We start from the raw sequence: 21,226 nt of genomic DNA, 5'->3' as shown, positions 1-21,226 counted from the left end.
AGCTTTCACAATGTCAAGTGCTGTAATGGCTGTTTGCAGGCAGACAGGCAATTCCAAACAGCAGCGCTCAAGCATCAACACTCCTGCTCTCCATGCACAAAGAGGGAGAAGACAACCTGGATTCTAACTAAGCAGTAACAGCTGAACTTGTTTGTTCACCATCATACTAGGAAAAAAAAATTACCTGCCTGTTCTCATCCTGGAATTATAAAGGTGGAATATCTTGAGAATAATCCTCGACTGGTAGACTAGTAGTCCTTGAAATGGGTGCTACCTACTACTCAAATGCTATTTTATTACTCACAACTTCTTTGTTTTGAACAACTAATTAAATATGAAGACAAAATGAAACCAATATCCACTGCAGCAGAGAAAAGACAAACTGGACTTCTGCATTACAACACAATATTATAGGATTTCTCTTAGAAGAGGCTCCCTAGCATCCATGTCTTAATGATCCTTGTTTTTTACTGCAAAATAAAGTCTACAAAGAGTTTTAACCCCTTCTCAGGTTACATTGAATTTGCTTGTGTTCTCCATGGGTTAATGTTTAATTTCTCCCTGGGTTAGTGTTACCTGTTCATATAACTCTCAAAACCCTGCTTGCCAAGGTTCCCTGGGTTCAAAAGGGATCTGTTCACATGAAAAAACATCACTGTATAGTTTGTCTGTACTCATAAGAAAAAGAGCATCAATTCCCCATCAGAATGCAGCTTAAAGGTTGAACTGGGTTTTTTTGCTTTAATTAAAATTTCTATGCATTTATTACAGCATTCTAACCACTTTAAGTTCTGGAACACTTCAAAGAACAATTAAAAAACAGCCAAACAAACACCAAATCCCCTGCAAATTTAGTCCTCATTTGAAAAAGTTTTGTCAGGTTTTTAGTATTTGAGAGAAGTTAGAGATAAAGCCTTACCAATCCTAAAGTGTACCTTCATGGATTTCTAACAAACTCACAGCTGGGGCTCTAAGCATCAAGAAGACACTGACAAGAAGGAACAACTTGTGTGTATTTTAATATATTAAAGAAAATAAGTTCCTGAAACTTAGAGTACCTCTGTCAGCTTCAAAGGCCACGACAGATCTGCATAATGAATCAAAGAAGGTAACAGTGTGCCGAAGCCACCCAGTTTTCTAAATAGGGTGCTAAATGCAGAGCTTCATTAACAGTGCTTTCCATATTCACGAATTACATAATTAGTCTGACAGCAAAATTTGAAGCTGGGACAGTATGAGCATGTGGCAGAGAGCAGTGAGAGAGAGACAAGCTCAACACTGAGCATCCTTCCTCACCCTTTCCTTAACCAGAACACTGAGTACAAACACCACCACCTTCAAATAACTCCATATCCAAGACCTGCTCATTTGATCTGTTAATACCCTTACAAAACATTTTTGACAAGTCTCAGGTAATCTGTCCCAGCAGCAGGGGGGCTCTCTGCCACAGTGTCTTGTAACCAGTCCAATAATAAATACTGGCTTTCTCACTTCCACCTTTATTCCAGTCTCTTGGTTTTTCACTCATGTCTTTCCACTCACAAAGGGAAAGTCAGTCATCTGCAAACATGCCTAAACTTTGGCAATGGCACTTCACCTGTAGCTACTGCCACCACGGTGCTAAAAAGGCAGAAGGGAAAACCAGTTGGTTTAGGCTGTTTTACAGCTATTTAGCACTTAGTGTGCTCAGCACACAAACAAGTAATGTGCTTGGTACTAAAACTCTTATCCCTAGGAGATGTTCGCACCCGATGATTAGGAACTTATTCAAGGCTACAACCTGACATTGCTTAAGCTTTCAAAAAAGACTCCCAGTAAGTAGCTGGTAAGCAGAATACACTTCTATAGGAGATCAACTCTACATACCCATTTACCAATGTACATGCCCAAAGAGTAAAGATTTGGCTCATAACTGAACTTCAGAAAATTATGCTATCTTTGAAAATTCAGATATCCTTATACAGAATATTAAATTAGACCATTCTATTTAAATGTAAGTATTCTCTACTCACTGACACACCTGTTATTATTTAGATGATCAGCTATCAGCTTGATAGCTGATTGTAGCAGCTATGAAGACAAGACTTTCCACACCATATACCATGAATGGAGCTTGACAACAGAAGATGAGATTAACAGGGCAGTTGAGAGTCATTAATTATGCCAATAACTCAGCAGTTTGAACATACATATGAAAGATTTTCCAAATGATAGGGAAATCACAAAAGATATTGATATTACTTTGGTATCTGAAGTGCTAGTGTCAAGGGATGAACACAGTTCTGATTTTTTGGCACATTTATCAATAAACTCAGTGAAGTCCCAAGCTCACTGGCCTCTGAGGTACATTTTAGTAATTCTTATTCCAGAACTGCTATTGATACTGAAGTGAGAGCACACCTATATCTTACCAGGCATACTGCAATTACAACCACGCAAGAAAAGAGTCCAAAGTTACTTTTAGCATTTCCCTTCTTATGGCAAGCATCGTTTACAGATTCTTACCAACACGTAAGACAGGAAAGCTTAGAGGAAACAAGACATAAGCTTCCACCCACCTCAGCGAGGACACTGCCAACCCATCGCCATGAAGGCTAAATCAGTATATCATCTCTTATCCCAGATGACACATTTAGACACTTGACAACGCAGGTACAGGGCTAACACTGACCATGGGGTAGGATGCATTTCCTCTGAGCACGTTTCATACCCTTAGGCAGACAAGTTTTCTGCTTCCTACCCTAGCCGTGGTCCAAGCAGACACGATGCTGCCTCAGGATACCGGCTGGAGAAGGCGGACAGAGGGACTGCCGAGCAAGCAGGGCATGAGGAGTGCTTACCCCTGAGGAGTTTCCACAGAGGGTGAGGGCTGGAGGGCAGGTGCATTTCGCCACCGAGGGGACACCTCACCAGGACACCTGTGCGGATCGGGGAAGATCACGGCAGGACCCTGGTCGGGACCAGGAGGTTCAGGAGCTGGACCAGCCACCGGAGGAGCAGCCAAGGCCCCCCGAGGGGCTCGAACACTGCCCGGCCAAGGCTTCTGCTCCCTCCTGGGCGACGGCGACCCTGCCCAGCCGGGGCAATCTCTCTGCGCGGCTGCCCAGGGCCACAGCAGTCACCCGGCTCCGTGACAGGCTCCCCGTTCGGCCGGGGGGCAGCCCACCGCGCCGAACAAAAGGCCCAGACGAGGCCCGGAAACGTCCCGGGGTGGCGGGCCGAGCCGCGCCGCTAGCCCGGGGGGCGAACCCGCAGCCCGGCGGCCCCGCACAGCCAGGGACGGGGCCTGCGGCCGCGGTGCCCCTCATCCCGCCACTCACCGCCGCGTCGGGCCCTGCAGCGGGCACCGCGGGGAGGAGGGGAAACCGGGAGAGAAGGACGCAATGCAACAGCTCCGGCGGCGCTGAGGGAGGGAGAGGGCAGCACAATGAGGCCAGCGGCAGCCCCTACTCCTTCCGTTAACAAAAGCTCCACAGCCGTGGGGCTTGCACCCGCCTCCGCCGCGGGGCAGCCTTCACCACCCCGGGCCTGGGGGATGTCTGCAGCGGGCGGCTCCCCCGCTGCGCCCCGCAGCCGGCGGGCGGTGGGAGCCGGGAAGGGTCTCGCATCGCCGCTTCAACCCGCTTCAACCACTGGTCGCCAAACCCCCGGGCCGGCCGGCCGGCTGACCCCCACTCCGCCGCCCCCCCAAGTTTGCCGCTGCCCACACAATGCAGCCCCCCGCCACCCCCGGGGCCGCCGCACAAAGCGGGCCAGTCCCGTCGCCCTTCCCGCACCGACCTTGAGCTGCCTCGGGCGCCCCTAAGGTTTTGGTCACTGCCTTCCACACGTTGCAGCCCAGCAGGCAGAGGAGAAGCGCCGCCGACCTGCTCATTTCAACCCGCCGCCGCCAGCCGCCACCAAGGAGGGAATCGCCGCCGGAGCCGCTGCCCGGAGGAGGAGGAGGAGGAGAAAGAGCCGCATCAGGGGCTGGCCCGCTCCGCGCCTCCCTCCATGTTGCCGTGCGCTGCCCCTCCTGCTTTCTCCGCCTGCTGCATTGTCGTCCCGCCGCTGTGCCCCGGCCTCCGCGTCCCGGGCTGTCCCCCGGGCAGGCAGCGGAGGATGGGGGAAGGAGGGGCAGGAGTGCTCCGAGGTCCCGGCTGCCTGCCTGGATTTATTTTTTAAATTTTCTTTCCCCCGGTCTCCCGGCAGGGGCACCCGGGCTCCGCCGCCCGCTCCTTAACCCTTTGCGGCAGCCCCTGCCCCGCGCCGCGGGCCCGGCGGGACAGCGCCCCCTGCCGGCCCCACCCGGCCCGGCCCGGCCCCGCCCCGCCCTCCCGGCCCGACGCGGGGCGAGGGGCAGCGGCTCCCGGCGAGCGGCGGAGCCTACGGGCGGCCCCACTAAGCCTGCCCAGTCTCATCGTTGCGGGACACTGCCTGCCGCCCGGGGAAAGCGTGTGGCCCCGGTGGGCAACTCGATCGTTCCCCTCGACCCCCACCCTCCCCCCCCCCCCCCAGGTGCTGCCGACCTTACCTGCTGCAGGGGGCCGGGTCCCGCCCGGCCGCGCCTGCCGCCTTCTTTCCCTCTCCTCTCCTTCGACGCTGCAAAATGGCCTCCTCGGTGGTACTGTCCCCACCGTGGCGGCTCGCTTGCCTCCAGCCGCAGCCCTGCAGGAGGGACGAGGGGGGAGACAGACGTGATGGTTTATAATGGCACTGCTGAGACGTGTCAAGTCACAGGGTCCCCCGCGGCCCAGCGCCGCTGCCTCGCACGGCTCCCCTGGCCTGGTCCCCTGCTTCTGATGTTGTGTTTAAAGCGGATTTTAAAAACAGAAATAATTAAGGAAAAAGAAAAAAAAAAAAAAAAAAAAAAAAGAACAAAAGAAAATGCATCCACCTATTGTGTTTTATACAAAAATGTTTTTAAAATGCTATTGCAAACTGCACAAGAAAGGCAAACTTTGAGATTTAAAGGCTGGCATTGAAGGCCAGGGTCAGCCAGGCTCTGCCGTGGCTCCCGAATCCCCGTGGCCGTGGCGCTGCCTCTCACGGCTGCACCGTCCGGGGCACGACAAGCAGCATCGTGGAAACCGTATCAAGGTCAGGAGCAGCCTCCCTGGGGCCTTTCTCACTGGTATATTTTGCACTTTCCGTAAGAGCATCCATTGCTGTACTTTTCTCCAGGCCAGCGTAGGCAGAATACAAGGCCACAGCACTCACTCCTCCCTTCCCAGGCTCTGCTGTGCATTATGCTTCCTCGGGGAGGGAGAATAGGGGCTTCTCATGTTTCCTCCAACGCAGAGACTGCTGCTACAGACAGCTATTATGGCAAGGCTTTACACAGCTGTGCAAAGCAAAGCCTCTGCCCCACCGGCTCATGGATTTCCCACGATCTGCTCCCAAACACTGACAGTTCTTCCATTTGCCTGTTCAGACTGAAGTCTGCATAAGTACAAGCTTAATCTCTCACAGTGGGGTTTTAAAGCTTCAGGTTTTACTTGTAATATCTGTTTTTAAATAAAGTCTGCCATAAAAAAATACAATGTGTTATACATTTATTTTTAGAAATCAGTACAGTTTACGTTGTCACTTCAGTATTTGACCAGAGGAACCATACCACAAGGCACAGGTAGTTTCTTTTACGAATTTTATGGCATTCATGTGCCAGAGGTGTTAAAGCTGATTTTCCAATTCCTTTTAAGAGACACTCCTGTTGATTACAATATATTTCACTCTGTATTTTCTGTTAAATTGTTCAAATAAATTTTCTGAGAGTTGACAAATATGGTGTAGACACTGCAACTTTATCTTTTTATCCTAAGAATTTGGAGGATTTATTTGTACAGCGTGGTCCAATAAGAAAGTAGGTACAAAAAGGCTATTCAGCTCACCAAGGAGACCAAATGAGCACATACAGATCAGCTGATCATACTCCTGCTTATCATAAAACAAAGATTTCAATATTGTAAACTCAGTGTCACATCCAAACAGTTCTCGTGAACCAAGCATTTGCTGAAGAGCCCTGTGGATTTATAACAAAACTGATTAAAGTTTAAGGGCTGTTAGTTACTGTGAGGCAACTCCTTCCAAAAGAAAGGAGGTGGCAAATAATTGCACATTATATAGCATATCCCACTTCCCTTTCTCTGGGTGTCCATGATTTTAAATTAGCATAAATAAGGTGAGATCATAGCTAGAAACTTATATAAAACTATTTTCTGTCCCTAAGAAAAGCTAGAGCAACTTGCTAGAAAGAAGAATATGTATTTTCATTAATATAGTTGTATCATTTTCACAGAAAACAGCTATCCACAGTCCTTGCATCCTCAGTGGTAACTCTTAGTAATTGGGGCTGGAAAAGAAATGAGGTACTGCACTGAGAAATAGGATATTGTGCCACTTACATAGGCCCTTCTCTCAATCATCTCTTACTAAACCAGAAAATTTTCCTTTATCACTTGTAAACAAATGGTTTGTTTCAAGACTCAGTTTTGGCTGCATTTATTTACTTGCCCACTATGCAATGGATTTGCAGTTCAAGAAAAAGATAATTTCCTGATTCATACTACAAGCTACAGGTTAACTTTCCATCACTGCCTCCCTCCTTCAGAGAAGAAAGAATACTACTTGGAGCCACTCGCCACAGCACTTCCCCCTCTCCTGTGGCTGTGCACTGGGAACTACTACAACTAATGGGAATTACAGACTGCTTGGCCTTATGGTGTTGTACTTCTGTAGCTTAAGTAAGCTACCCTACTTCATTAGCTTGGTGGGTTTACAGCTTTTAGGTTTTATTTAGCCTGGGCAATATGGCTCACCTATATGGACTGCATGACTAAGAGATATCATCATGTAACATCTACCACTCCATAACAGCTGATTAGACATGAAGAACAAATAAAAGCATTTCTGGAAGTGGTAATTCACAAATCTTGTGTTTTCAAATTATACATAAGTTAATATCTAGGTATTGATATTACAGTGTCTCATCTATGAATAACATGGCAGAGGATTAAAAGAAAACCCATATTTTTCATCATATTCCTATAAATATTTTGACTTAGAGAAGTGAGATGTGGAACCCTGATCCTAAATAGGTTACGCATACTTTGAAAACACAAGCTTTATATAATACCACACACACCCTGCATTACCCCTCTCTATTGCAAGCACAGGTATATAGGCTTATAGACTATGCTGGGCACACAGCGCTTGTCTCCTTCCTGAATAAACTATATTTATATATATAATTACATGGAAGGATTCTCATAAATGTCATGAAACTGAGATATTCCCATGTCATGAAACTCAGATATTCCTCCAAACAGCTTCTCTTGAAATGATCTTAACTCCCGTGCTTCAGTGAGCACTGAAGTATCTAACACTGACGTATGGGTAATGCCATTGATTCCTGGATGAACACTCTCTGTCACACGTGGGATACTTCATGCCTTAGAGCTCAATTCAAAGTTAAGCAAACATCAGTTATACTTCAGCCACATTTTCATTTCTTGTTTGCTGACACCCATTGGTGAGGCACCTTTAAAGAAATAAAGGGTCCAGTCTACAGCACAGACATACTGGACACAGTCCAGTGACAGGTCACAAAGATGATGAAGGGACTGGAGCATCTCTCCCATGAGAAAAGGGTGAGAGAGCTGGGACCATTCAGCTGGGCAAAGAGAAGGGTCAGGGGGGCTGGTATTAATGTATAGAAATACCTGACAGGAAGAATGCAAAGGGGATGGAGCTGGGCTTTCTTCAGTGGTGTCCAGAGACAGGACAAGAGGCAACAGGTAAAAACAGAATTACAGGAGGTTCCCTCTGAACATCAGGAAACATTTTTTTACTATGACCACAGGCACAGGTTATCCAGAGGAGTTGAGGAGTCTCCATCCACGGAGATACTCAAAAGTCATCTGGATGCAATCATGGGCCACTGGCTCTAGGTGGCCCTGCTTCAGCAGGAAGTTGGATCAGATGACCAGAGCTGCCTTCTCAGCCTCAACCCTTCTGTGATTTCTATTCACAAAGAATACTTGAGGCCTAGCACTTGAAATGCAGCGGGAAATAGATGGCTGAACCTATTCCTAATCTAAGGCAGGTAAGGGAATTTTTTCTCTCTACAGAATTTCCTATTTGTTCAGTCCACACTGGGGATACATATGGTACATTTTTACATTGTATGTACCATGTAAATTATCTTTTAAATTGCACGAGCAAACACAAATAGCTGACCATTCAAGCCACACGTACCAATGTACTAACAGCATGGTTAGCTCTTGGTGAGGCTCTCTGTACCAATCAGTACTGGACAGACAAATTCAAAAAGTGCCTTGAAGAGCATAAGGCTTACCTTGAGGTTAGGCTTACAGTTAAAACTTTCAATTTTTTGTAATAAGAAGTTTCACAGACACTTTTGCATAATATGCCAAATACACTTCAGCAAAAATTTGGGCTAATTAGTTATTTTCTATTCTCTCTCACAACTTCTAGTACAGTTTTTCTTATGGCATTGTTTCCATGTATATAAATGTAAATTAGTAAAGCAGTGCTCAGACAGGCAATGAAAAGACTATGATGGATTATCAGTTAATTATTTTCTATATAGAAAGTGAATTCAGTGGACCAAGATGCGGAAATGTTTATAAGAAAGAAATACCTGTAGCAAGCTGTTATCTAGCCCTTCTGGCTGGTAGTACCAGTCTGCATTTGACATCTGTGCAGGGTCCTGTTTGCCAGTGCACAAGTTACTTTACATATGGGAGATCACACAAAACTAAATCTAAATCTAAAAAACAACAAAACAAAACATGTGAATGTCAAGAGTATAAAACTCCGAATATTATTTTGCAATGCTCCTGGTAAGCTGAGCCAGCTACTGGTGGTATGCAATGTTTCACATAAGAACTACAGATGCTATTTAGTCCTGGATCTTTCATAATGCTATCTTTAGCATAAATATATTTTACCCTGAAGATTTCAGATCATTTCAGTATTGACATACACGTGCTGTGCTATTAATATGAAAGCAACTTGTGCCTATATGTGCTCATAAGGTAAATAAATGTTTGCTTAAGCAAGACCTAAGTACTTGTTTATATAGGGAAGTCAGTGTAGAACAGTTATGTGTGAAATACATTCCCATCCCTGACTACACACTAAATTCCTTGGTAGGCAACTGGATGTGGACCAGGTCAAGGCTTCCATAAATATTAGAGCCAAAAGTAGGTTTCATTGTCCTATTTCTGTATTAAACAAAATAATATCTATTTTGTGGGAGCTACCAGAGTAGGACTAGGCTGAGATTAGAAAAAGATCTCTAAGTATTGCCCAGAGGTTCTAGAGGAGAGGCTAGGAGGGAGTCTTGAGATCAAAATTAAGATTTTAGGAGCCTGGGTTCCAGCAGCTGAGAAAGGACTGGGAGACAGTGGGAGATCTGAAGCAGGGATGAAAAGATGACCAAGGAGTTAGTGGGCTTTGGGACAGTAGAAGGAAAAGATGAAGAAAGGGCTGTGTGGAGTCTGTGGAGCTCTTGGGAGCTATGGGAGATATAAGCACCTGTGAGCTTGTGCCTCTCCAGCATGATGTCAGAAGATGAGCAGGTCCTTGCTGTTTTTCTACCCAGATACCTTCTCCCTCTTAGCAGAGCACTGGAATAGGAGAACAGCACCAGGGAAGAAGCGAGAGAGCAGTGATTGCTGCTACCACCAGATCACAGACACCACTTCAAACTGGCCACTGTCCTTCCCACCCTGGCTCTTCCCTTAGCAGGAACAGCACCAAGATGAGCTCTGTGCATAGCTACAAAAAAACAAAGGCCACTTCTAGGACCAGCTAGCTTTGCTTAAAAAGCTTGCCTCACTAGCAGGTGAGCTGTGAGGAAACTTCTGTCCTTTGCTGGGGTGAATGGCTGTAGAACCTCCTTAAGACTGCTGCTGTGGGCAGCTGCCTATATCATAAACCAGCTTTTTCTGTCAACGCTGTTTGTGCAAAGCCTCCATAAAACAGCTGAGAAACAGTGGTTATATTTCTCAGAAGACTGAAACAACTAGTTGTGTGACATTAAATCTCTCTTGGAAGAGGAAAAGGTCTGGACTGACCTCAAGGACTCTGAGGACTCTAGGACAGAAGTTTTAAAAAAAGAAGCTCCATATACTGCTGTTCAGCATTTCCCAGAGGGGAAAATGCACGCTCAGAAATTCTATATGATAACCTCTCACCTTTTTGAAGCAACCCATATTCCTGCTTGAAAAACATTTGGTGGAAGCATATGATGAAAAAGGCTTCCAGACATCAGCCTCCCAGTCCAATGTAGAAATGCCAGTGCTAATATCTAGATATTTCCCAGTGATAATACATGTCTTGGCAAGCAGGGCATGGATACTTAAGTCTTCAGCCACTTAATTAAGACAAAATACAGTCCAATGTGCAGCTGGAAGTCTCTATGTCAAACATGGGGAAATGCTAAAATACTCATGTGGCTATATAATTAAATCACTATTTTATAAGCTAAGAAGGAGCAGAGGACAGGCCAGAGAGGGCATATAGCCTTGTAGTCAACTTACTAAGAGCAAACAACTGGCACTAGGCTGAAGGGTTTTCATTTAATTGAAATATAAAACATTAAGATAATTCAAAATTAGAACATTGACAATCAAATCAAGGTCTCAGTGTCTGACCACAGATGCTCTTATGATTCTTTTTAATCTCTGCCAGTTCCTGCTCTAGTTCCTCCTCTCATACAAACATAAAAAACTTTAAGTCATGCTTAATGCTGAGAGGCTAAGCATGTTCTGGGATTAAGATTTAGTTCTTGTATAATGTATAATGCATCAAGTGCACATATACACTCACAGAGTTGGTTTCCTTACTCTTTACTGCATACATTTCAGATTTTCAGTATCACTAATTCTAAATGTCCAATTAAAACCAGGCAAAGTTGGGTTTTTTTTAACCTCTAAGGTGATTATGTTTTCCAGTTTTTTCCAGCACTTCTGAACACTGAATTTAAAGAAAACACAAATATCTGAGAGTCTCAAACTCTGAGAAATAAGGATTTACAACATAACAAAATTCTCAACAAAATAAAAAAAGTGACAACATTAATACTAAGTATTGTTATAAAGTTAGCAAAGATTACAATTAAGTGGAAGTTACTATTCAGCTCAAAAATCCTTATTTTCTCTTTTCTGTTATTTGTGGCTCTGTTTAGCTGAAGGTATGACTCTATCATTTGATATGAGCTAGAAGAACTTAAAACTTTCTCTGGAGAAGTCTTGGTTTAAAGTCAGCTGAGCACTACTTAGGTGTCTGAACTGCCACAAAGCTCTGATGATACAACAAAAAATATGTCAGATTTAAATAAACCAAACAATCTCTGTGCTACATCAAAGGATGGCAAAAGCATACCAGCAAAATAGAAGCTTTCTAAAGTGTCATTTTAATGTGATGCCTTACTAAAATATTAGTCTTCTCTAAGGCTCTTAATGGCATTTGACTAAATTTAAGAGCTTCCACTCTCTATTTAATTGCCTTGGTGAAATAGGCTCAAAGCAGTTTAGAACTGAGTTCCCCATCACTGAGTCACAGTGCTGCTCTCAGTTGTATCCCCCCATGCCACCAGAGTAGTACAACTCTCCCAAAAGTTAATGGAGATTCAATCACCCATCCAGGCACAGCTCTGTTCTGGGAGTTTGTGAGTGCTTGTGCTTTCCTGTGCTTCCTGATGACAGCTCCTTCTGTTCTCTCCCTTTGAGTCAGCAAAAATAAAATGCAAGACAGCCTTGCTCAATGGCCTTGAGTTGTCACGAAGAAGTTTTGTACAGATTTTAGTCCTTGGAAAACCAAAACCAAACCCAAACCACTTTATAAATCAATACAAAACTAGCAAGCATTGTTCTCAGAAGCCATAATCTTAGCAAGATTATAAAAACTGAATTTCACTACAGTTCTCCATCCAGCTGTATCAATTATCTTCTTTCTGTGGCTCCCCTTCCTCCCATCTGCCCCTTACCTCTGCTCTCAGATTTCCTCTCACCCAGGACACTTCACCTACTCTCAGGGTTTCAGTTACTGCCTATGTTACCAAAATCTCATTTGTCCTTCTACTTCAACTTTTTAGTTGCATGCATATCACCTTTAGAACCGGAAATAACCTTCTAATAAAACCCCTTGTTCTTTATTATTTAAAATCTGCTTAGTGTTACCTCTCATCCATATTTCTAAACAGCGCTTCAGATTTTTTTTCTTTCCTCACATCTGTTTTATCTCATGCAACTATTCCAGTTTATGTTTCCAAACTTTACTTTATCCAAAACATGCCTACTGCCATAGACTTGTTCAAGCAGTTTTACCTTATCCTGATTACTACAGGTCCCTCCCCATCCATTCCTACCTTGCTACTTCAACCTCTTTCCTTTAATCTAAATTGAGGAATGGTTGGTTTTGACTGATCAGAATTCACTCCTTATTTTTGTTTGGCATCAATATACCCACTGGTTCAAACAGACAACACTGCATTGGTTTCATTCATTGTTTCTTCATAATAACTGTAGGCTTACCATTTTTAAAGTTGAAGTTCTTGTATTTTTTCAAACACAGTTATGCAGCAGCTTAAAACCAATTCACAGTTATTGGTAATTTACAAAAAGACAGAGAATTTGTAGTCATGGAAACTCTGTAAAGCAGAACCTCCCAAGGTCTGACTAAGCTTGACTTTTTGGAAAAAAAAATTTAATAGTTTAGTTGTATCTACCTAGTAAAAAACAAAATATTGAGGCAATTACTGAATTTTTTTCTCCAGTCACTGGTCTGCTGCATCTCATTGCCACACACATCCTATCACAGTTTAGTAAGCTCTTAGACAGCTACATCTGTGCCAGCAAATGCAGCTAGTTCCTTAGCTCCCAAGGGCCCAGCTTTGAATTAGTTAGAGCTAAACAGTGTCCCTCCCACCACAATTGTTCACATTTCAATGTTATTTTTTCCCCCTGCTGTCACTAAGCTCAAGCTGGTAATTAATGTCTTCAAGTTCACATAGAGTTTCTACCAAGTTGTTTCATGTGACACTGAAGTTCTACAACATTAGTATGTGGAAACTGCTTGGGTTTTCACATGTCAAAGGAAGCCAACCAAAGGACTGATGAACAATGCAAGTGTTTTTTGTCAGCTTGTGGAAGAAGAGATGACAGTGTTTTCTATACCAGACTTCTGGAGAGAATCGACTTAGTCCTCACTCTAGTGAAAAGGAGATAGCAGTTCTTTCATCATGCATTTGAAATTCAAACAATTGAATTGAAAATGAAGGGTGTTCACCTGAAGACTAAAAAGTTAACAAACAATTCATTCTTTTCTGAGTGTACTGAGGCTGAATATATTATGTAATCTAGATTCAACCAAGAAGTTAATTCCATGCTGGCAAATATTTATACACTTGTGCCAAGGCTTTTCCAGGTTAGGTTTTTTTCTTCCCTTGTATTTCCCTGTATACTTATTAGAAAAACATAGAACTCTGCACTGTTCTCTCCTTTTTATTTTCCCCTACATTTGTCCAGAGCATGTAGATATGGTTGCATAGTCTGTTCATTTGATCTGTGATAATTTTCACTCTCACTGTGCACTATATTTGATACACAGTAGATCATATTGACTAAAGCACAAATACAGAACACATCACTGACTGCTAATTAAACCTGACATCTGTGCTGTTGTTTACAAAGATACCAGAATTGAACATTTGCTGATTTTTTTATTCAAAGGCATTAAAAAGCTAGGAGAATGGTTATTGTCTCACTTGCTATCTGAGAATCAGCTCTTCCCATTCTTTTGGAGGACTGTCTGTCTAAAACAGATGCCAGGACAGATTTCCAAGGGAGGTGAGCGTAAATGAGAGTAGGAGCATCTGCAGGTGTTTTTGCCTGAATTACTTATCATCTGGAAAAAACAGAGCTTAAATAGCATGCAAGATAAACACAGTGAAATTTTGGAATATTGAAATGATGGGCAGGACTGTATTAGTTGTCTCATGAGTGAATAAGAGTAAGCATTGTAATTCATCATAAATGTAACTGGCTGGGAGGGACTTGTTTCATGATTACTTAGGAAAACACTGAGGCTGCTCAAGAAGCACAAGCCTCTTTGTGAAATTGCTTTTGTGTCTGGCATTCTGAACCCTTTGAAGACTGATGTGGGCAGGACTGGCTCTGTGGAAAGCAAAGTGGATAGCTGCCTATTAGAGAAGACCCCTGGGAGCAACAAAATGCTGCTGATGCTGAAGCAGGGATCAGCTGCTTCTAGGAAATACAGCAAACTTCTGTTTTTTCTAGGCCCTTCCTCTTAGCTCTGCCCACTGTCTCTGCCTGATCTCTTGGTATTTCCCACCGTGCTGACACACCATATGCCTTCTCTGGTTATGGATTAACCAGTTTAATCTTACACCAAACCTTGTGCTGCTTCCTGAGGAATCTTAACAGCCCCTCACTGAGCACTTCTACACCCCATCACCCCACGCTGCTCCAGGAACAGCCCAGCAGTTGAGCTTATGACTTCTGCAATGGGAGGAAAAAAAAAAAAAAAAAAAAAAAAAGTGTTATTATCAGGCCCTGCATCCAACATAGAGAAATTTAGTGATGGCAAGACAGTTTGTGGCCATATGTTTGGAAGACAGGGTAGAGACTAATAAGAATTCTAAATTATTTTTTTTCTTCTCCTGTTGGGAAGAAACTTAGAGGTCTGCTGAGCATGGAATTGTGGAATAATATGCACAGATAAGAGCAGGACTGTGTCCATAGTGCAGGACACAAGGACTATTCAGCTTCTTTTACAGTCCTTGTACAATGCAAAAGAACAACATGGAAGATAGAAACTGGGAAAATTGTCCTGGTTTGAGCCAGGACAGAACCAACTTTCTCTTTTGTAATTTTACTTTTCAGTTAAGTCTTTTCTAAGTAACTGCACTTCCTGAAATTACCAGCATGTTTTTCAGTCAGTGTCTGCTTTTAGAACTGATAAAGCTCAATGTTTATAGTTATTTACACATAGATATTTATAGTTATTGCTGGAAAATGGTATCCATAACCAAGGTCACTGCTTGGTTCTGCTTTATTTCTTATATGCTGGAAACAACAGTGAGGAAAAAAGGTCACACCTGCAACTCTTCTGTAGGGAGAAGCAGACCAGGTGACCCAAAACTGGCCAAATAAAGTATTCCATCCCATGCATCGTACAAGGCATAAATCTGAGGGATCTCAAGGATCAAGCTCTATTCTTCTGTAGCTGGCATCCTGGGAGGACTCAGAGAATTTGTCTGCCTTTGGTCCCAATCCATGCATCCCACAACCCAGTTCCCCTTTGCCATGGAGTCCAAGAATCCAGTCCAGGACTTTCTCAGGGCCCACCCTGCAGCCTTGGTGGTGGCATGAGAGTTATTGGGGTTTGAGCATGATATTGGGTTTGTGTTTATTTGTACATATTTCATTATTTTATTTGCCATCATTGCTGTTTTCATTAAAGCTGTGTAACTTATTTTCCAACCCATAAGTCTCTCTCCCTTGGTCTCTTTCCCTTCCTGAGAAGGAAGGGTTAATAGAGAGCATCTAATTTGTTTAATTGCCAGCCCAGTGCAAAATCTTGACAGATTTATTGATGCCCAATGTGAAGCTCAAGCTCCTTTGCTATTCAAATGTTAGATTTAATAATGAAAGAACTTACTTACATGTGAGTACACACAAACTACTGCAAAGGGAAACTCAGTCCAAGTTGTACAATTCAAGCATGCTTTTTTTGGTATTTCCCCTCCATGGAAAGCATTTGTTTATGTGTTTGCAGTGGGACTGTGGAACACATATGTATGCATACAACTGTATCTGTGCATGCCATCGGTAGGCCTAGATACATATGTGTGTCTACATATAAATATATATGTAAGTATTAACTGAGGTCATGGTTTTTATTCCTCATTTACTTTACAGTCTGTGGAGTTTGTACATTCTGTAACGACTGTACTGCATAAAGGCACACAAACATTATGCATTCAGCTAAAACATTCTCACAAAAAAAGCAAGTTGGTGAAATCTTACAGCTCATGCTTTACTTTTCAGTCACTAAGGTCTTTTTCAGAATAGACTCATGACATTAGAAACAAAGCATGGCATCGACTGGAGTCCAGGTTAATGAACCCAGCTGGGTTAATTAGCATGACCTCCCTGCCTTAAGAGACATTAAACTGAAGGGAAGCACAAGGAGGAAAACAGAAGTGGAAAGGACCAGACAGACAAAGATGGTCTGGGAGAGACTGGGAAAGTGGAGAAAGCGGCTGCAGAGAGTTCTGGCTGCAAAAATGTTGGGAACAATGGATTCATATTCTGTAACGTGATCTAATGGTCCCAGCTGGCCTTAACTCTGATGGAAAGGCTATGTTTAAGAACTATAAAATCTTCATTTTTCATACACTATGAGTGTAATAGGAAGAGAGAGAATTTGTCTGACTTGAATTATGTGTTCTTTGTATGCAGTGTATTCCCTCCTGAATCTAGGCAACAATATGAGAGCCCTCCTGTGGCCAGCTGAACACCTGTAAATTCCCTTGGTCATGGTTAAAGACAAGACAGCCCACTAGGTACTGTCTGCTTTCTTTATCAATGGGAGTAAGTTGTTATTATCACACTATTTATTTTCCCTACAGTGACAGAGGTGTGCATGGCACTCTCAACAGTAAATCAAAGGTGACTGGCCTCAGACACCTGTCATCTAAGTTAGTGAACAGACACAGCAAAGCAAAGCACAGAGGTGACACTTGTACAGAACATGACACCATGTTATCTACTGCTGTAAGTTGGCACAGTTCCATCAACACAGATGAAAGAAGGTAAGTGGATTGAAGTAGTATCTATATGGAGCACTAACTAAAGGCAGTTGACCTAAGTGGAAAGGATTGCTCTGAGCACCACTCTGGGTCTTCATACATGATGCAGACATTCACATCAACATGGAGTAGGTGAAAAATTCTGTGGTCCCACTGGGTATTTTTAAAAGATTCCTTTGCAGGGGTGTAGATAATGCAAACTACCCAGTAGGGTCCTTGTAAATTGTCTCCCACGTATATGGAACTTCAACTCTACCAGACTAATCCTCATTCACATAGACTTAGTTTAAAGCAGTTTCAAACCAATAGGACTTAATAATATAAGAAGAGCTGAGAGATGTCACCTTGAGTATCAGTAATCTTTCCAGTGATTTTTTTTTTTCCACTTGGCTACAGATGCAGACAAAAATGCAGCCTCTCAAAAAAGGAAACAGGTCGTCTAAATACACAGAGATCTCAAAAGGCTAGAAGAAGAACAACTGAGCACATAATGACTATGAGCCAAAATAATCCTTTTTAAGATAAGAAATTTGAGATAAATTTACCCCTTTCATAACTGTGAAAATGCCTTGACATGAAATAACTTTTCATTTTTGTTGTCCATTTCAAGAAGGCATACAGAGAAGCAAGGGACAGCTTAGCACCTTCTAACAAATGTGCTCTGAGTTTAGCACAAAGAACCAAATTGTGTGTCCTGTGAAATATAGTGCTTTACAATACTGAGATCCTTAAATGGCTATAGCTGAATACCTTGAAAGAATTGCCGAAGATAATTTACACAATATTTCTGATGATTTTCACTAGCAGGAAGAGAAAGCAGTTTTTAATCCTTCCAGTGCAGCACTGATCAATGTTTTCTACTGTACTGTCACCAGTTTGCTGTGATTTGTAATGCTGTTCCAATAACCTGTATCTGTAGTTTTTTCATCAGTAGCTTGACATTGTCCAAAACACCTGAACAGTCTCTCCCTTAAAATTATCAGATTAATTTGCTAGACTCTAGCATTCAGCTGTCCTTGCTCTCCTTTTCAGGCATATGCAACATTTGGCAAACTCTGGCTCAGTCAAGGAGTTTAATGTGTGAATTAAAACCTCTGCAAATCCAAAGGGTGCTGATGGAGCCTCTGTTGGCAGTACAGCAGTTGATCAGTAGATGGTGGTGGTGCACTGTCACCTGATGCAGCTGCCCAGGGACAAAATCCACCCGCTAAATCATTTCAGTTTCCGAGCAGACTAGTAAGAGTCTTGGAGGTGACTGGATTTTTAATATTCCAAAACATTAAGAAATGCTAAATATCTGCCTCTTTTGAATGATGGAAAAGTTGTATTTTCTTTTTATTTTTTTTCCCTAGAGTTTCAAGAAACTTATAAACTTCCTTTTCCAGAACACTGCATTTTTACCCTGGGGGAAGAAGGTCATTTAGCTTTTACTGTTTTTATGTACTAACCAAAATGAAAGAAACAAGGAGAAATATTATAGAGTGAAAAGTTACCTAATGCAATTATCAAACTGCAGAAATTCTGCCAACCTAGTGGTTTGCCACTTCCCCTCTCACACTGACTTTGTCACAGTGGCATCTGTCTGGAAGTGAAGAAGGGAGTAAAGGAGCTGATTTCAGTCTCTTCCTCCCATGCACCTAGGATGGAGAGGAGGAGCCTTGGGGACATCTTTCACCTGCTACATCGCAGCTGGTTCATGTGTGGGAATCTGGTGTGCCTTTATCTCAGAGGCTTGATCTGTTTCCACTGCTGTGGGTTTTTTAGAGCTTCGTCCTAGGGATTTATATCACATTATGCATTTGGAGCCAGTGTGTTTGTCATCCTGATGGACCCTATTGATCTTAGGGCCTCTACTGAGAGTGGAATGAATGGGGTCTTGGACCAGGACCACAAGTGTATTAAGTTGCCTTTTTGAGCAGCACAGGTGCCGAAGGTTTATAGCAGGACCTCTAAAGGCAGGGACAGGTTGAAAGTGTATCCAAAATATTGTAGACAAGGGGCCACATAGCAGGGGCAGGGCTGATTTCCAGTTAAATATGTTTGCCACCCATGGCCTAGGCTGCAGATTTGCCTGTTGCTGCAATGGGAATCTGCAGCTTGTAGTTACATGTTTACATATGATGGATGATTCAGATGTGAAAAGCACAGTTCAACAGTGTAGTGCATTTGAATATTTCTAGGATTTAAATTACAACTGTAAATGGAATGACTCCGGAACTAGACAGTGAGAGGACCATACTAATACCTTTAATTTGTTATTCATATTTGCCATTAAAAATAATGCTTTCTCAGTTCCTAGGTCATCTTGGGGTCACTAAGAAGAGGAGGAGAGAGAAAAGCTGCCTAATAACAGATCATAATCTGCATGAACTATCAATGCATAAAGAGGATTTCATTTGGGCTGTCTATAAAACTTTTTATGGAGGTAAAAACAGGCTTGAACTAATAGTTGAGAACAGGGTGAGGAAGCTGTTCCTATTCCTCCATCATCTGGTGTCAGAAAAAGAACTAAGTGTCAGAGAATTGAAGGGGGAAGTACAGAGGACTTGGCTGAAAGCATCTTCCCAAAGTATTTGTTCCTATTCAGTTTTGTTTCCAGTCCCATCTTCACCCAGAAACAGAACTGTGTTGTTAAGGTAGATGAGTCTTTGCCTCGTCTCAAAAACATCAGTAAAAGTTGGGCAATGAAACAGAGAAAAATGTTCCCCACAGCTAGCAGGCCAGAAACAAGAAATGACCTTTTCAGATTTTCCCACGAGTCAGATTATTGTTTTTTCCCCTTTCCTGCCTCCCTACTTCACCGTAATTTTTCTATCACCTAGAAAATATAAGAAATGCTTTTTAAAAGATGTAATGTAAAGGGTTATTCCCATGTTGCCCCTTTTGAATTTGAAAGCTGGTAAAAATTTATTGCTCAGTAAGTTAAACTTGATAATATGACATTTCTATGGGCAATGGCTATGTAAATGCATCCTTATACTGTCCCTGGGGTGCCATTGCAAACAAAAAACACAATCTCCACAGGGTAATGATATCACCTTTATATGACTGAATACAGAAAATGGAAAACCATAAAAATAATCTTTTATGAACAGTTTCTGCTTTATTAGGTCCTGGAAAAATGTCTGTTGCTTCAAATGGAAACAAAGCAGTGAAAGTTAGAAATTTAAGTAATTTTTCATGGTACCTTCAAATGTTAGAAAGAGAATACAATAAAATACAAAGGAGTTCAGAATCTCATCTCTGATTGCCCAGAAGGATTTATTTTGCCCTATGAAGATGTCAGTGCAGAAACACTATCCATATTAGAAAAAAAATCAAGTCTTAAGATAAAATTGATAACTTGAAGAAAATCATACCACAGCTTGGACTGCAAGGCTTTAGCAAAGTTATTAAAATTAAAGCATTATTAAAGTTATTTAATATACCTGATTCATTATGCAGTATAATAAAATGACAAGTTAACCATAGTCATGACAGTCCTTCCTAGATTAATGCACATTTGTCTCATATTCTGGTGTTTTCCAATTTTAGAGTCATGAACTCTTGGTAACTTGGGTCTAGAACCTCAATTTGGAGTCACAAGGTTTTCATGTAACTGGAATTTCTAACCCTGCAAAAACTGAAGAAAATTTACCTGTCTAAACTTAAATATCTCCAGTAACTAGATGGAGTAAATAGTCCTCTAAGGGATATGAAATTCATGAATATTGCAGAAGGAGAATATATGTATATGGATACATATATTTGACGTATATATACATATACATATATGATGTAGTCTGAATTTTAGTTATCACACCTATCCATTTAATAGGAAATGTATTTTTCTTGGGCAGATGCATGTCAAAAGATTCAGGAACAAGGCACTACCTAAAAAAATTACCATTTTTAACATTGCAAGAAAAAATACCAAGCTCCCTCTCCTCCTAACCATATTATGAAGCTCAGTACTGCACTCCCTGTTCTTGTGCATGATGACCTATCTGTAATGAAAGGCAGAAAATAGAAGCCAAAATTTAGTCTTTTACTTTGACTTTTAATTAGTAATTTATTTTGTGCTGACTATTCCCTAGCTGTGAATGTTTCAAAGAAAGCAAAATACTGAGTATTAAAGGTGAGTTTCATACTTTCCCAAGACAGGCTCTGGGAACTTTCCTGTTACCAGAAGAGCTAATGAATTTTCCAAAACAATACTTCAAAATGGTCACTCAGCTGATTTCCTCTTTCTGATGGTGTTTATAGACTTATAGACTTATAAAGTCCTGGAAAAGACTCTGCCAGGCTGCTCCAGTCATGTTTCTGCCTCAGGCTACACTCAGTCTCTGCAGCCCATTCGCAGCCATCCCTGGTGATCAGGACCCTGGATCCCAATTCACTCCC

General features: G+C 42.3%; 1 protein-coding gene across 1 annotated transcript in view; it reads right to left on the bottom strand.

Annotated features, from left to right (window-relative positions):
* The window catches only part of FAM171A1 (family with sequence similarity 171 member A1), a 99,503-nt gene extending 78,703 nt beyond the window's left edge, over positions 1-20,800 (bottom strand). Inside the window, exons 1-4 of the mRNA XM_071735154.1 lie at positions 20,778-20,800; positions 14,424-14,528; positions 4,514-4,647; positions 3,781-3,926 (exon numbers count right to left, since the gene is read on the bottom strand). Of these exons, the coding sequence (XP_071591255.1) occupies positions 3,781-3,874 (94 nt within the window). The 5' untranslated portion in view covers positions 3,875-3,926; positions 4,514-4,647; positions 14,424-14,528; positions 20,778-20,800. The remainder of the gene's footprint in view (positions 1-3,780; positions 3,927-4,513; positions 4,648-14,423; positions 14,529-20,777) is intronic.
* Positions 20,801-21,226: the final 426 nt, after the last annotated feature.

Source organism: Heliangelus exortis, chromosome 2 (assembly GCF_036169615.1).
Source record: "Heliangelus exortis chromosome 2, bHelExo1.hap1, whole genome shotgun sequence".
Lineage (NCBI taxonomy): Eukaryota > Metazoa > Chordata > Aves > Apodiformes > Trochilidae > Heliangelus > Heliangelus exortis.
This window is presented reverse-complemented; position numbering and strand designations above follow the sequence as displayed.